The sequence below is a fragment of the Rattus rattus genome, chromosome 6 (genome assembly GCF_011064425.1).
Source record: "Rattus rattus isolate New Zealand chromosome 6, Rrattus_CSIRO_v1, whole genome shotgun sequence".
Classification (NCBI taxonomy): domain Eukaryota; kingdom Metazoa; phylum Chordata; class Mammalia; order Rodentia; family Muridae; genus Rattus; species Rattus rattus.
In genome coordinates, this window is record NC_046159.1 from 28,890,190 (window position 1) to 28,903,855 (window position 13,666).

At 46.9% G+C, this 13,666-nt stretch overlaps 1 protein-coding gene across 1 annotated transcript; it reads right to left on the minus strand.

Annotated features, from left to right (window-relative positions):
• Positions 1-1,389: 1,389 nt before the first annotated feature.
• Znf32 (zinc finger protein 32) lies at positions 1,390-5,725 on the minus strand. The gene is made up of 3 exons (XM_032905830.1): positions 5,627-5,725; positions 3,777-3,916; positions 1,390-2,324 (listed from the first exon to the last, which is right to left on the minus strand). The coding sequence occupies exons 2-3, from the start codon at positions 3,844-3,846 to the stop codon at positions 1,576-1,578; spliced, it is 819 nt and encodes a 272-aa protein (XP_032761721.1). The 5' UTR covers positions 3,847-3,916; positions 5,627-5,725; the 3' UTR covers positions 1,390-1,575.
• Positions 5,726-13,666: the final 7,941 nt, after the last annotated feature.

Sequence of the window (13,666 nt, forward strand, 5' to 3'; positions counted from 1 at the left end):
TTGATTGTCCAAAGACCTTTGACATAATTTACCCCTGCAGATGATAATTTGCTCTCATGAGTCTTTTGAGACTAAGGAGGCCACTGTTTAGAAGATCTACAGAGAATAGAATGGTGCCTGTGCTGGATGATTGTATATCAGCTTAATAGAAGCTGAAGTCACCTGAGGAGAGAGCCTTGGTGGAGAAAATGCCTCCAGAAGAGTGGGTTGTAGCAAACCTGTAAAGCACTTTAATTAGGAATGGATAGGGCAGGGCCCAGCCTATTTTGCGTGAGGCCGTCCCTGGGCTGGTGGTCCTGGGGTCTATAAGAAAGCAGGATGAGAAAGCCGTGAGGAATAAGCCAGTAAGCAATACCCCTCCATGGTTTCTGCATCAGCTCCTGCCTCCAGGGTCTTGTCCTGCTTGAGTTCTGTCCTGATTTCCTTTGATAACAAACCCTCTCCTCCCCAACTTGCTTTTGGTCATGGTGCTTCACGGTAGCCATAGTAACCCTAATTGAGACAGTGCCTTAATGTGGGAAGTGTTCTACATCCTTCATCAGTTAGTTACAAAAAGCTCAGCAGGGAGAATAAATAGTGGCTTCAGATTAAAAAACAAAAACCTCTCCACAAAACCAACCTCTCCTCTCTTCGTTTTTTAAGTCTCAGTGCCTGGAGGCTGAAATAGAATTCAGAGGGAGTTATGTTTCCGGAGTTTCAGTGTGGAGGAGGAGCTCAGTGCGGCTGGGAGTGGGACTTCATTACTCAGTCGGTAGAGGATCAGTTCCCAGACAACTCCGTCCTTTCTGCCCACGTTTCCTAATCTCAAGACTGCTGCCGTTTCCAAAGGAGTTACGTTAAGAGTGAAGGCCACTGGGTTCCTCAGGGAGTTTGGACTTCCCCTAAGGGAAAGTAACATTCAAGTACACGAGTCTTAGAACAGCTAGCTCTAATTAGAAGTGTAGCACTGGTGCAAATCTCCACGTGCACTCTGAACCTTTGCGAGCTTTCAAGGGAAGCCTGTTTTGTAAGGCTGGGCTTCCGCCATGGATACTGGTGGCTTGTTACATTGCTAGGATGATTTACTAGCTCAATAAAAAGATTACTAAAACAGATTTACCCCCTGGATTCCACTCAGTGGCCTTAAATGCAGATGGAATTGAATATGTATAGAAGAAAAGGACCTTGGGAATGAAGAACTTTTTTTTTTTTCATTGTGAGCTTAATCTTTAGTGACTGAGCCATCTCTCTGGCCCAGGAGATAATTTTTTTAAAAAGACTTATGGTATTGACTATAAATCTAAAATCCCTATCTGCTATACTAAGTAAAAGGTTAGTTGTAACAGGAAAGGTTAATGAGTATGCCTCGGGAAATTATATCAAAATAAAGAAATTATGAAAAATACCTGATAATGATAAACAGGACATTTATTTTTCATATTCATTTGGGGGAAAGGGGGAAAAGTCAGTCTGCCCTATTAAATGCTGGTCCTTCTGAAAGAACTTCCACTTACCCTACGACACTGGATAAAATTCTTGATTACAGAGGACTCTGTACTCTTAATTTGTAAGAAGATCTGCCTTTGAAGAGAGCGCTTACAGAGTGAGCCGTTGTGAGCAGCTTCGTTGGTGCACAGCCAGGCTCCCTCTCTGAGTGAAACTTTTTCCACATTGGCCACAGAGATAGGGTGTCTCTCCCGTGTGGATTTTTCCATGCAGAATACAATTCCCCCTGGTGTGGAAGCTCTTCCTGCAGTGGGAACACGCATAGGGCTTCAGACCCGTGTGAACTCTGATGTGAACAATTAAGCTTCCTTTCTGACTGAAAGCTTTTCCACACTGGTCACATCTATAGGGCTTCTCACCACTGTGGACTCTTCGGTGAACAGCAAGGTTACTCTGATTCCTGAAGCTTCTCTGGCAAATGGCACATTCGTAGGGTTTCTGTCCTGTGTGGAGTCTCTCGTGGACAGCTAGACTGCCTCGCTGACTAAAGCTTTTCCCACACTCTTTGCACTGATAGGGCTTCTCTCCCGTGTGTATTCGCTGATGTGTGACTAGATTGCCTTTGGCCCTGAAGCTTTTTCCACACTGGGTGCACTCAAAGGGCTTCTGACCAGTGTGGATTCTCTCATGCAATGTTAGACTACCTTTCTGACGGAAAGACTTCCCACACTCCTGGCAATCATAGACCTTCTGTCTCACTCCAGGTGAGTCTTCCTGGAGTGACTTAGAATCTGGGGACTTTTGTTCCAGCTTCTCTCTTCTGAAAGAACTCTGGAAATCCCAGCTTGAGGATCCTGTGGCCTCTGAAGAATCATACTTGTGGGCTTCTGTCATCACATCTGGTAAAACGAGAGGGAAGTCATGTAAGATGCACCAATACGCTGAGTGAGAAGAACAGGGAGAGAGAAACACAATCCTTAGCGGGCTTATGTGCCAGGCGTTAGCCTGAGAACTCTGTATACATAACTGAGTCTTGACCATCCTGAGATTTCATAGATAAGAAACTAAGAGCATGGGGAGATCACCTAACTATTAATCTAGGATTCAAATATTAGCATGCTCCATAGCTAGGCCTTCAAATTTAATGTGGCCTCTCAAATTCTTGGGACGTAGACAGTATTATTACTATTAATTTTGTTGGAGGAGGTGTTTGGGAATGGGTCTTCTGGAAGAACAGCCAGTGCTACCCGCTAAGTCATCTATCTCTCCAGCCCTCACAAGATCATTTCAAAAGCCCCCCCAAAAAAGAGGCTCACAGGCCAGGTGGTGGTGGTGTACATCTTTGGGTCCAATGCTCAGGAGGCAGGGGCAGGCCGGTCTCTGTGAGTTCAAGGTCAGCCTGGTCTACAAAGTGAGTTCCAGAACAGCCAGGGGTACAGAGAAAGCCTGGTCCAAAAAGATAATAAAACAAAGGGCTCATAAAATTAAGGGGATTATATAGAGAATCACACAGAACCTTTTACCTAAGTTTTCGCTGACTCCCAAACAGGTGTGGAGCCAGGATAGGAAGGGACTAAAGCTTAAAAGCACTGCGTTCAAACAAGCATAAAGCCAAGCAAAGGAGAGACGGATCCCAGTGAGAAGCCACAAGGCTTACCCGGCACTGGCTTCATCACAGTCACCCTACCCCAGTCTGCTCCCTTACAGACGTTTATGATCTCAGAAAATATTTGGTATAATTTCAGATATTTTCCGTCCATGCCTTGAATTCTTACAAGATGCAGCTTACTGTCTGTTCCATTGCCCAGATGAAAAGCCTGAAGCTTCAGGAACTTCTTTAGTATTGCAAACAGGACTGGGATTCCTTCTTCTAAAACCCATGTTATTCCCTGCGCATTAAGCTACAGTAGCACTGAACAAGCATATACATTCTCTCTCTTCCTTGCTTCCCTATCTTTTTCATACTCAGTGTTAGAGCAGAGAGCTCTCCTTCAGCCGGAGACGACCTCGAGATCTCCTCCACATCAAACTGCTTTTCTTTTTTCTTTCTTTTCCCCCCAAGATAGGGTTTCTTTACATAGCCCCGGCTGTGCTAGAACTCAATCTATAGAACAGGCTAACTCATAGAGATCCACCTGCCACTGCCTCATAAGTGCAGGGATTAAAGGCATGCACCACCATCGTCCCGCCTCAAACTGTTTTCTTGCTTGGTTTTGACTCTCCCTTCCAATTCCCTTCCAATTCAGCCTGCAGGCTTTTCCTGCGACTGGAAGAACAGTGAGCTTCACCAAATGACTGCATCTTCTTAGAGGGACTCTGAAGTCATCCCAGCAAGCAGCTGGCGCACTCACTGAAAAATGCTACATTCTGCGCGTATCTTCCATGACAGTCCAGCAGAGTGGCTGTCGGAAACCCAAACATGTCCACGCCTGCTCGATGACTTTGGTCACCGCCTCTTCGTATGATTCTTCCATGGGCTGGGCTGGAGTACCTGAGGGACAGGAAAGCTTGGATAAACCAAACCAAAAACCAAAACAGTAAGGGGCAGAGCTGAGAGTTGAGATCAGTCTGGAGTGTAAACACAGGAAACCCGACTAACTGAGGTAATGTCACCGCAGAGTGGGCTACAGGTAACAGGACTGATGGAGCAGAAACGGATCTAGGAGCAAAGAAGCGGAGGAAATTGGACGGCAGAGAAGCAGGAGTTCCTACTGTTAGTCCCCAGGTAAGGGCCACTTCTGTTTGTATTTGGTCTTGACATGAAAGTGGGGTCCTCTACTTCCCAGGCAACTGCCGATTTTATTCGAGCCTAAGAAGTCAGCACTTCAGTCCTCCTGACCCGTGTTATGAAGGAATAGCATCAGGCCTCCTTTCCAGTTCCCCTGAGGTTACAGGGACCTAACAAAGGCGGTCTTGTTACCTTCTGGCAATTCTTAGTAGACTCTAAACCCAAACCATCACTTTTTCCCCCTCTGTGGAATGCTTATTTAAGGATCAAATTCCTGAATTTGTACACTTTATTTAGGAAGTGGTACAGTATAATCTTTGTTCAAGTATGGCCAATCAAAATGCTGGACTCCGAGTTTAATGAATTAGCAATCTGATGGTACACTTTTCTATTTTATTAACCAAGCGGTGAACCCGTCTATCCATTCAGTTATATATCCTGATGACAAGAAATCTTTGAAGGATTCACTTCCAACTTGGAACACAGGGGTCCCCTGTCATGCTCCAAATGCACTCAGTTAGAAATAAAGATATTTTTGATTAGAAATAAAACCAACAACCCCTCCCCACCCCCTCTTGCACATCCACAAAGAAAAGCACATGGTACCTCCTGGGGTTGGACATTTGTCTCTGGGAACATGGTAAAGTCAAAGTAAGAGAGCACAGTATGTACCTGAACCTCTCTACCTGCTAAGAGGTAGCCAGCTGTGTCTCCAGATCTCCCTGATTAATAACAGGGCAACTGACAACAGGAGATTGTCAAGTCAGAGCAATCAAATTCCTGAAGACATTGGAAGAGAGTGGTTTCATAGCACAAAACGCTTTTTCCTATCAGAAATGTTATCACGGCTCAGAATTAGGTTCTGACAGACTTGGATTTTTGCCTTATTTCCCTCGGTGATTGACCTGGAGCAAAACAGCCTAACAGCCCCGACTCCAGTTACTTCACTTAGTAAACAAGTTAACACTCTCTCATTAGACAGCTCTCAGAAGAACAGATGACCAGAAAGTGAGGGATCTCTTACATTTGAGACACGCCCTACACATCCAAGACCTAAAATGGTGCTTTTTCAGGAGACAGGGGCTGAAGGACAGACATGGTGATCTGTAGGGTTTGGCAGAAATCTAAGGAGGTATTAGGAGCTTTTGGGTGAGGATGAATTCCCCCCACGCTGGACGCCACTCCCTCTTAGCTCCCTAGGCGCGGACTTTGCATTTCCAGGCCTAGCTGGACATTCCTGTGGCCCCTCCCACGCTCGCGGGGCCCCAGCCCCCAGGACCCCCGACATCGCAGCAGGGCCCTTCCGCAGCAGACCGCGGCCCACCCGTTCTCCGACCAGCGCATCCTTGTCTGCGGCTGGCGATTTTGGCCCGGGCGGCCGGCCTGGTCTGCTCGCGCGCCCTGGCCGGAGAGGCAGGCTCAAGATACAGCCCCCTCTCTCGGGCGTACAGACCCGGCCTCAGCCTCACTCACCGCAGCGGCGCGCGCCCGCAGACAGACAAAGCCGGCGTCGAGCCCGTAGCAGCCGCTGCAATGCTGCGCGTCGCCGGACCACAACTCCCAGGAGCCTGCGCGCGCCTTGAGGCACTATGGGAAGCGTCGCCGCGGTGCTGCGGCAGAAACCAAGATCGCTGGCCCGGCGCTGGCTGGTTCTGGTTGGAGGGGAGCGCCGTCCAGTGGAGGAGCGGTAGTTAAAGCTTAGGGAAGCTTGTGGCGTTAAACTACAGAAGACTCAGGGTTCTCTGTAGGGCTCAGAAGCCGGGAGCAAGTATTTTGAACAAAGAATCAGGAGCACTCTCTGGTCTGAGTAATAAGTTTTTTTCACCCAAAAGATGGAGGAGGCACTGTAGGGCTTTGGAGTTTAGGTACTACCCGGACAGTTGGGCGACCCAGGGCGGGGATCTCACTTGTGGGGAGCCCTGGACCGACAGCTCCAGGACCCCACAGGGCACCTACGCGGGCTCGGAAGACTTTCGAGCCAAGGGAACTAACTCGAGGAAACAGTATTCCCTGAGTTGACAATATTTCCTTCTTAACTGACGAAGTGTGACCCAAGGGTTGAGATTTGAATGCTCTAAAAGTTACCGAGGAGATGGGAGAGTAGCCCTCTTCCAAGGAGCTGCGAGAGCTCCAGCAGTTGGGTAGCGCAGTCCTTGGCCCTGAAAAGGGCGTGGATGCTATTGAACATCCATAAAATAAAAGCTCTCTTAAAATGCCGTAAACGTCCATCGACTGCACTTATGTATATGCATTTCTAATAGACTTTCTTAAATTTTTGGTTGTGAGCCTAGCCTTTAACGGCCGAGCCATCTCTCCAGCCCTTAATAGCTTTTCTATTAGGACACTAGTCTCACCCTGGAGCCCTGAGTGCACCTCCTCCGAACTCCTCCCTTAGTGGACTTAGTTATCTATCCTATTGAATGAAAGAGACCATAAGAAATGTGTCCCCTTGCAGTTCCCTTGTTCTTTCCCCAGAATTACCAATGTCAGACTGGACGAAACATTTGACTTCACAGGATATCTCTGTTCTGTGAGACCAGATGTGGGATCAGGACAAGTTTCAGATCTTGCCAAGGAAATAGTTGAGAAAGCTTTGGTAGGAAGAGGGGGCCGTCAGGGGAGACAATAAATCACATTTCCTTCATAAATCTGCAAAGCTTCTCTTAAACAGCCTTGGGGATATGGGTACACTTATATTTTGAAAAAACTGACCCCATTTTGTTTAGTGTGTGTGGATGTGAGGGATGCCTTGCTAAACTTGTGGAGGCCAGAGAATCATTGGTATGAGTGGGCCTGCCCCTTCCTACAGGGGATAGAACTCAGGTCATCAGACTTGTCAGCAGGCATTATTAACTACACACCATCTTACAGATCCATTTGATAGAGTGACTAGGATTGGGTTTGAAAGATTAGAGTCCCCAGACATAGTCTTTGCCCAGATCTTAAATGGGGTGTAGTCCTCAGCTATCACTTGCATCTTAACATGTGCAAGGACATCTTAACATGTCCTTAACAGGAAGGGGGTGCTGAGGGAGGGCTCGAGGGGAGTTCCATCCGTGCAGATTCAAATGCTTGTTAAAGACATCCCCACCCCTGGCACTTTAGATCACTTGGGGAAGGAATGACAAGTCAGAAAGTGAGAGTTATGACAGTCTCACTATTTGGATGAAGAAACTGTTCAATGAACTCCTATTGTAAGACCCTCTCCACATGGATCAAATGTGAAATATAAAGCACAGAGCCATCAAAGCCCCACAAGAACAACTGAATCAATGCGATTATAATCTTAGCGTAGGAAAGGGTTTGTGCAGCCATGATAACGAGGACAAAAGTAGGCAAGGAAAAGATTAAAAGTCAACATTCTTTGTGGCCAACACCACCAAAGGAAGACAACACAAGACAAAGCTAAGGGGGGGAGGGGACCCTAGTGACAGGCACCATGTAAGGCAATAAGAAAAGACATAATATGCTAATAGAAATGTGGCCAACAACTGCAACACACACCAAAAGTAAATAAAAAAAATACAGAGACTCAACTATTAAAGAGACAGCAGACTGAAACAAAGAAAAATACTCCCCAGTTACTAAATGGCGTCTGTAAGGGGGATAGGGATGCTTATACTTCACTCTGGGTGTGTGAAGTGTCCTAGAAAGGATTGATGACATGGGTGACGAAGGGGACTTGCCCAGAGTCACAAAAACCAGAATCTGTTGAGATACACTGCAGGAGGCCGTGGACATGTTTCTAGAGAGAGAACACAGCTGAGGGGGGTTGGAGGTCCTTTATCATGGTTGGGGGAGGGGCTTCTTGGTCTTAAAATAATGCTCTCAGTTCTTTCATTTTCAGTTATACATTCCTGCTGGGTGTTTAAGAACAGTAAGGTGGTAGCCCCAAAGGAAGTTTTCTTTCCTTTTCTTTTTTAAGAAAGATGTGTGTGTGCGTGCGCACATGCACGTGTGTGTATGTATGTATGTATATATGTATGTATGTATGTATGTATGTGAGTGCTCTGTCTTTATGCACACCGGAAGAAGACATCAGATAGATGCCATGAGCCATCATGTGGGTGCTAGGAATTGAACTCAGGACCTCTGGAAGAGCAGCCAGTGCTCTAAACTGCTGAGCCACCTCTCCAGCCCCTAGTTTCTTTTCTTTTTTTCTGTCAAGATAAACTGATACTCTTTAGAAAGTTTTCTCTTACTCTTAGGGGCCTTTCAGGAGTCCCTTGGCTCTTCGTTTTTATGTAAAAAAAGGAAAAGACATGTGTGTGAGTGTTTTGCCTGCCTGTCTGTGCACCACATGCCTGTTTGGTGCCCACATGGTCAGAAGAGTAATAAAATGATAAAAACCAGTCCCAATGTTGTTAGGACTTATTACAAGGAATTAAAAGCCTGATAAACAGCAAAAATACAAGTACACATTCTTGATAAATTTGATAAACTTGTTTGGTAGGTCACATTTTGTAATGCTGGTGTAGATCAGAGCTTAAGAGAAGCACGTTGTTTCACACAGAGGACTGGGTTTTAGTTTATACCAGTGTACTTATCATCTTTGGAATGTTAACAACCTTTACACAGAATAGCTAACATTTATAAACATTTTAATACAGTTGAACCCAAATTATGCTTATGACATAATGTAACAAACTTAAGATTTTCTGTATGATGACTGTCCACCTGATAGGAATCACCTAGGAGACAGGTCTCCAGACATACCATTTGAGAGAGTTTTTAGGTCGGGTTAGCCTCTTGGCATGCCTTTGAGGAAGCATCTTTTTTTTTTTTTTAAGTTGAATATGTCTTTTTTCCCCCTTTTTTTTTTTGTTAGTTTTATTTTTTCATTTCAAATGTTATCCCCTTTCCTGGCTTCCCATCTATAAACCTCCTATCCCCCCCCCTGCTTCTATGAGGGTGCTCCCTCACCCACTCACCCACTCTCTCCCACATCCCCACCCTGACATTTCCCTATAGTGAGGCAGCAAGCCTTCACAGGACCAAGGACTTCTCCTCCCATTATTGATGTCCAAAAAAGCAATCCACTGCTACACATTCAGATGGAGCCATAGGTCCATCCTTGTGCTCTCTTGAGTTGGTGGTTTAGTTCCTGGGAGCTCTGGTTGGTTGGCATTGTTGTTCTTACAGGGTTGCAAGCCCCTTCAGCTCCTTTGATCCTTTCTCTAACTCCTCCAGTGGGGACCATGTTCTCAGTCCAATGGTTGGCTGTGAGCATCCACCTCTGTATTTGTCAGGCTCTGGCAGGGCCTCTCAGGAGACAGCTATATCAGGCTCCTGTCAGCGTGCACTTCTTGGCATCAGCAATATTGTCTGGGTTTGGTGGCTGTGTGTATATGGGCTGGATCCCCAGGTAGGGCAGGCTCTGGATGGGGGATAATCTTTATTAGGTTCACTGAGGTAGGAGGACAGACTCTGAAAGTGGGTGCAGCCATTCTTCTTTGGCTTGGACACTGGACTGGAAACAGATAAAGTGTTGCTGAGCAGTATCAGTTATCAGCTCTGCTTCCTGACTGCGGATGCACTGTAACCAACTGCTCCTCTGCCATGGTTTCCCTGCTGTGATGAACTCTATCTCGAAACTGTCAGCTAAAACAGGTCCTTATTTTCTTTAAAATTTTTTTATCTATGCAGTGGTAGTGTCTACCTTTAATGCCAGCACTTGGGAGGCAGAGGCAGGTAGACTGTTCGTTCAGGGCCAGCCTGGTCTACAGAAATGAGTTCCAGGACAGTCAAGGTTATAAAGAAAACCCTGTCTCAAAAAACCAAGGTGGGGGGAGGTATGTGGGTGTTCCGATTGTGTGCATGTCTGTTTACCACGTGTGTACCTAGTGCCTGAGGAGGTCAGAAGGGTGTTGGATCCTCCGGAACTGGAATTACATATGGCCATGACCTACCACATGGGTGTTGAGAACTGAACCGGGTAAGCCAGTACCCTAACCACTGAGACATCTATCTAGTCCCCTGTTGTTTTCTTAAGTTGTGTTTGTCGGGGTGTTTATTACAGCAATGGAAGACCAAGACAACCTGTCTCGGGATAGTTAAAGCGTAAGGGTTTGTTTGACAGAGGTATGCAAACTCTGTGATCTTGAGCAACACAACAAGCAGAGAAAACACACAAAGGACCAAAAATATTTATAAGTTTGGCTACAAAAGGCATCTTGCACTTTAAAACTTTGGGAGAGATAGTGATAATTTTTTGGAGAGACAAAGGAGAGAGCAGGGAGAAGGGGAGGGACAAGAGGGAGGAGAGGGAGGCGAGGGAGGAGAGGAAGGAGAGGGAAGAAAGGGAGAGAAGTTTAGCAATGTTGCACATTCTAAAGGCTGTGACAGACCAGATCAACCTGTACAGTGGTCTCAAGGCTGTCATGGAGGTGGAGAGGCCAGTCTTCCTGGCCTAGGGGTATATGTAGTTTAAGGATTTTTAAAAAAATACTTATCTTATGTATATGAGTACACTGTAGCTGTCTTCAGACACCAGAAGAGGACATTGGATCCCATTACATGGTTGTGAGTCACCATGTGGTTGCTGGGAATTGAACTCAGGACCTCTGGAAGAGCAGCCAGTGCTCTCAACCACTGAGCCATCTTTCCAGTCCCCCTCCCCCCCCAAGACAGGGTATCATTGGTATCACTGGCTGTTTTGGAATTCACTCTGTAGACCAAGCTGTCTTTGAACTCATGGAGAGCTGCCTGCCTCTGCCTCCCAAGTACTGGGATTAAAGGCATGTACCGTCACTTTTTAAGGATCTGTCTTTGAGATTATATCCCAGGAGCAAGCTGGAATAGAGGGTGAGCCTTTTGGGGGTGTGACCCCCAAAAGAAGGCTCCTGCTGTTGGTGCTAGACCCCTGTCCACTTGGGAGAAGCCTGAGGCAGTACCATAGTGAGGTGTCTCCTGAGGAAAGGAGGCCCCCTACGTGTAAAAGCTAAACTCACTTCATCCAAGAGCCATCCGTGGTGGTGGAAGCAGAACGTGGGCTGAGAAGCCTGGCTTGAGAAGGGCCTCACAGCTCAAAGGGCACAGACTGAGCGGTTGTGAGGAGAAGTGGGGAGACTCACTGTTCTGGAGAAGCAAAAGCATGGCCACCTGAAAGTTTCTTGGATCACAACATTTGGTTGGGAAGAAGTGGTGTATGTAGTATCTTAGTCAGCGTTTCTATTCCTGCACAAGACATCATGGCTAAGAAGCAAGTTGGGGAGGAAAGGGTTTATTTAGCTTACACTTCCATATTGATGTTCATCATCAAAGGAAGTCAGGACTGGAACCCACACAGGACAGGAGGCAGGAGCTGATGCAGAGGCCATGCTTACTAGATTGCTTCCCCTGGCTTGCTCAGCTGCTTTCTTATAGAGCCCAGGACCACCAGCCCAGGGATGGCACCACCCACAGGGGCTGGGTCCTCCCACTGATCATTAATTGCGAAAACACCTTACAGCTGGATCTCATGGAGGCATTTCCTCAAGGGAGGCTCCTTTCTCTGTGATAACTCCAGCCTGTGTCAAGTTGACACACAAAACCAGCCAGTACAGAGGGGCACACAAACACAGGTCATATTAGGATACCCCACCCGGAAGTTGCTGCAAGTGCTGGAGAGAGAAATGAAGACAGAGGAGAGAGAAAGGTGAGTCTTTACAAGCAGGACAGGGAATAGAGGCCAAGGGAGACTAGGAGAGAGGTCTCACATGCTGTTCACTGAGGGGTCCCGAGTTGGGAGAAAAGGAAGAGGAGATGTTAAGTCCCCCCACATTGTAAGATGTAGCCGGTAAGGGTTGCTGATAACCATTGCTGGCCAGCATTGCCTTTCCTGAGGGCAGCCGTCACAGGCAGTGACTGTGCGGTGTGACCCTGTCCGCACGTGCTGTGAGGTTTTTCCCTTTCTACAATGCAGTTTGGGAGAGAAGACCCCCTCTACTCCACCTACTCATTACGTTCGGGCTCAGTGGATTTTAACCCTGGGAGGGTCCAGGGGTAAAAGGGAGGCCATTGCCAGCGTCCTGGTTGGCTTCTAGTAGTTAGCTCTGATGAGGTGGTGCATGGGGAACTGGGAGAGGTGAGGAGGGATCTCCTGTGTGTCTCGTGGGTGAGAATGCAGAGGAAGTTCGAAGGAGATGTCCCACAATGGGAACATGGCCCCACCATCTCATGAATGGATGTCACATATTGAGAACACACAGAGAATGGTACCCTTATTTGTGATGGTGGGCCTGTCCGGTCTCTTAGAAAAAGAAACCCCAGTTTTAAAAGCCTTAGCCATCTCTTGCATTGCCTCAGCCCAAACTAGAAAAGCTCAAGGTTGGAAGTAGTGAGCGCATGGGCCCATCCTTCAGAGCAGCAGTAACAGTGCAGTCCCCATGGTCTCCCAGTTTGTCTAGGGGCTTTAGAGGAATCCCGTCATGGCAGTGGCAGGCTGTGAGTGACGCTCTGCACACTTACCCAGTCCCATCTCCACGCCTATGGGGTTCACAGTCTGGCCCCTTTATTGGATGTAGTTTAGAGACCTTGTATGATGTGATGTCCAGGTTCTTTGGGCCACAGCACTGAGAAAAACGCGGTAAAGCAGTAGCAAAAGTGTAGCTTTGTTAATAGTGAAAGTAAAAGCAGAGAGAGCAGCTGAGAGAACACGGCGGCGGATGTTAAGATTCCTCTCTGCACATCTACAGGTTGTTATGGTTATTCTTAAGGGATGGATGTGTACAGGGCTTTGTATGTCTAGATGAGCAAATTGTATCTTATTTAAATGGGCAATTATATCTTATCAATTGGACAAAAAAGAAAGTAAAAGCAGGGAGTTTCTGACACGGTGTGAGTGGGCGGGGCAAGCATGCAGCTCAAGACTCCCCTCCCAGTCCAGGGGCATTTCACAAAGGTCAGGGGATGGGAGGGGTCCTCTGTACCGTCAGACCTTTCTTTCTGATGTAGGCCATGGATAGGTCATGATACCGTCGCTGCACTGGCACCATCTCCAGATCGTCTGTTACAGGAATGAGATGTAGTCTGTGTAACCCTTACGTGGTTTGTGATGTCCCAGAGGTTACCTTGGGGTAGCCTTTTCTTCCGTGTATCTTCTTCAATATGCTTGCCTGTCTCTAGGGAACTCTCTTACTGGGTTTTGATTTTTTTCTTTTCAGAGCTGAGGATCGAACCCAGGGCCTTGCGCTTGCTAGGCAAGCACTCTACCACTGAGCTAAATCCCCAACCCCCCCCCCTTTTAAAAGATTTATTTATTTATTTATTTATTTATTTATAAGTACACTGTAGCTGTCTTCAGACACCAGAAGAGGGCATCAGATCTCATTACAGATGGTTGTGAGCCACCATGTGGTTGCTGGGATTTGAACTCAGGACCTCTGGAAGAGCAGTCAGTGCTCTTAATCACTGAGCCACCTTTCCAGCCCTGGGTTTTGTTTTTCAATTGTGGCCATTTGGTTACTTGTTACCTATTTTGATTGGAGGAGGTTTATACAAGGGCCTATATCAGTTGCAGGACACCAGCGTTAG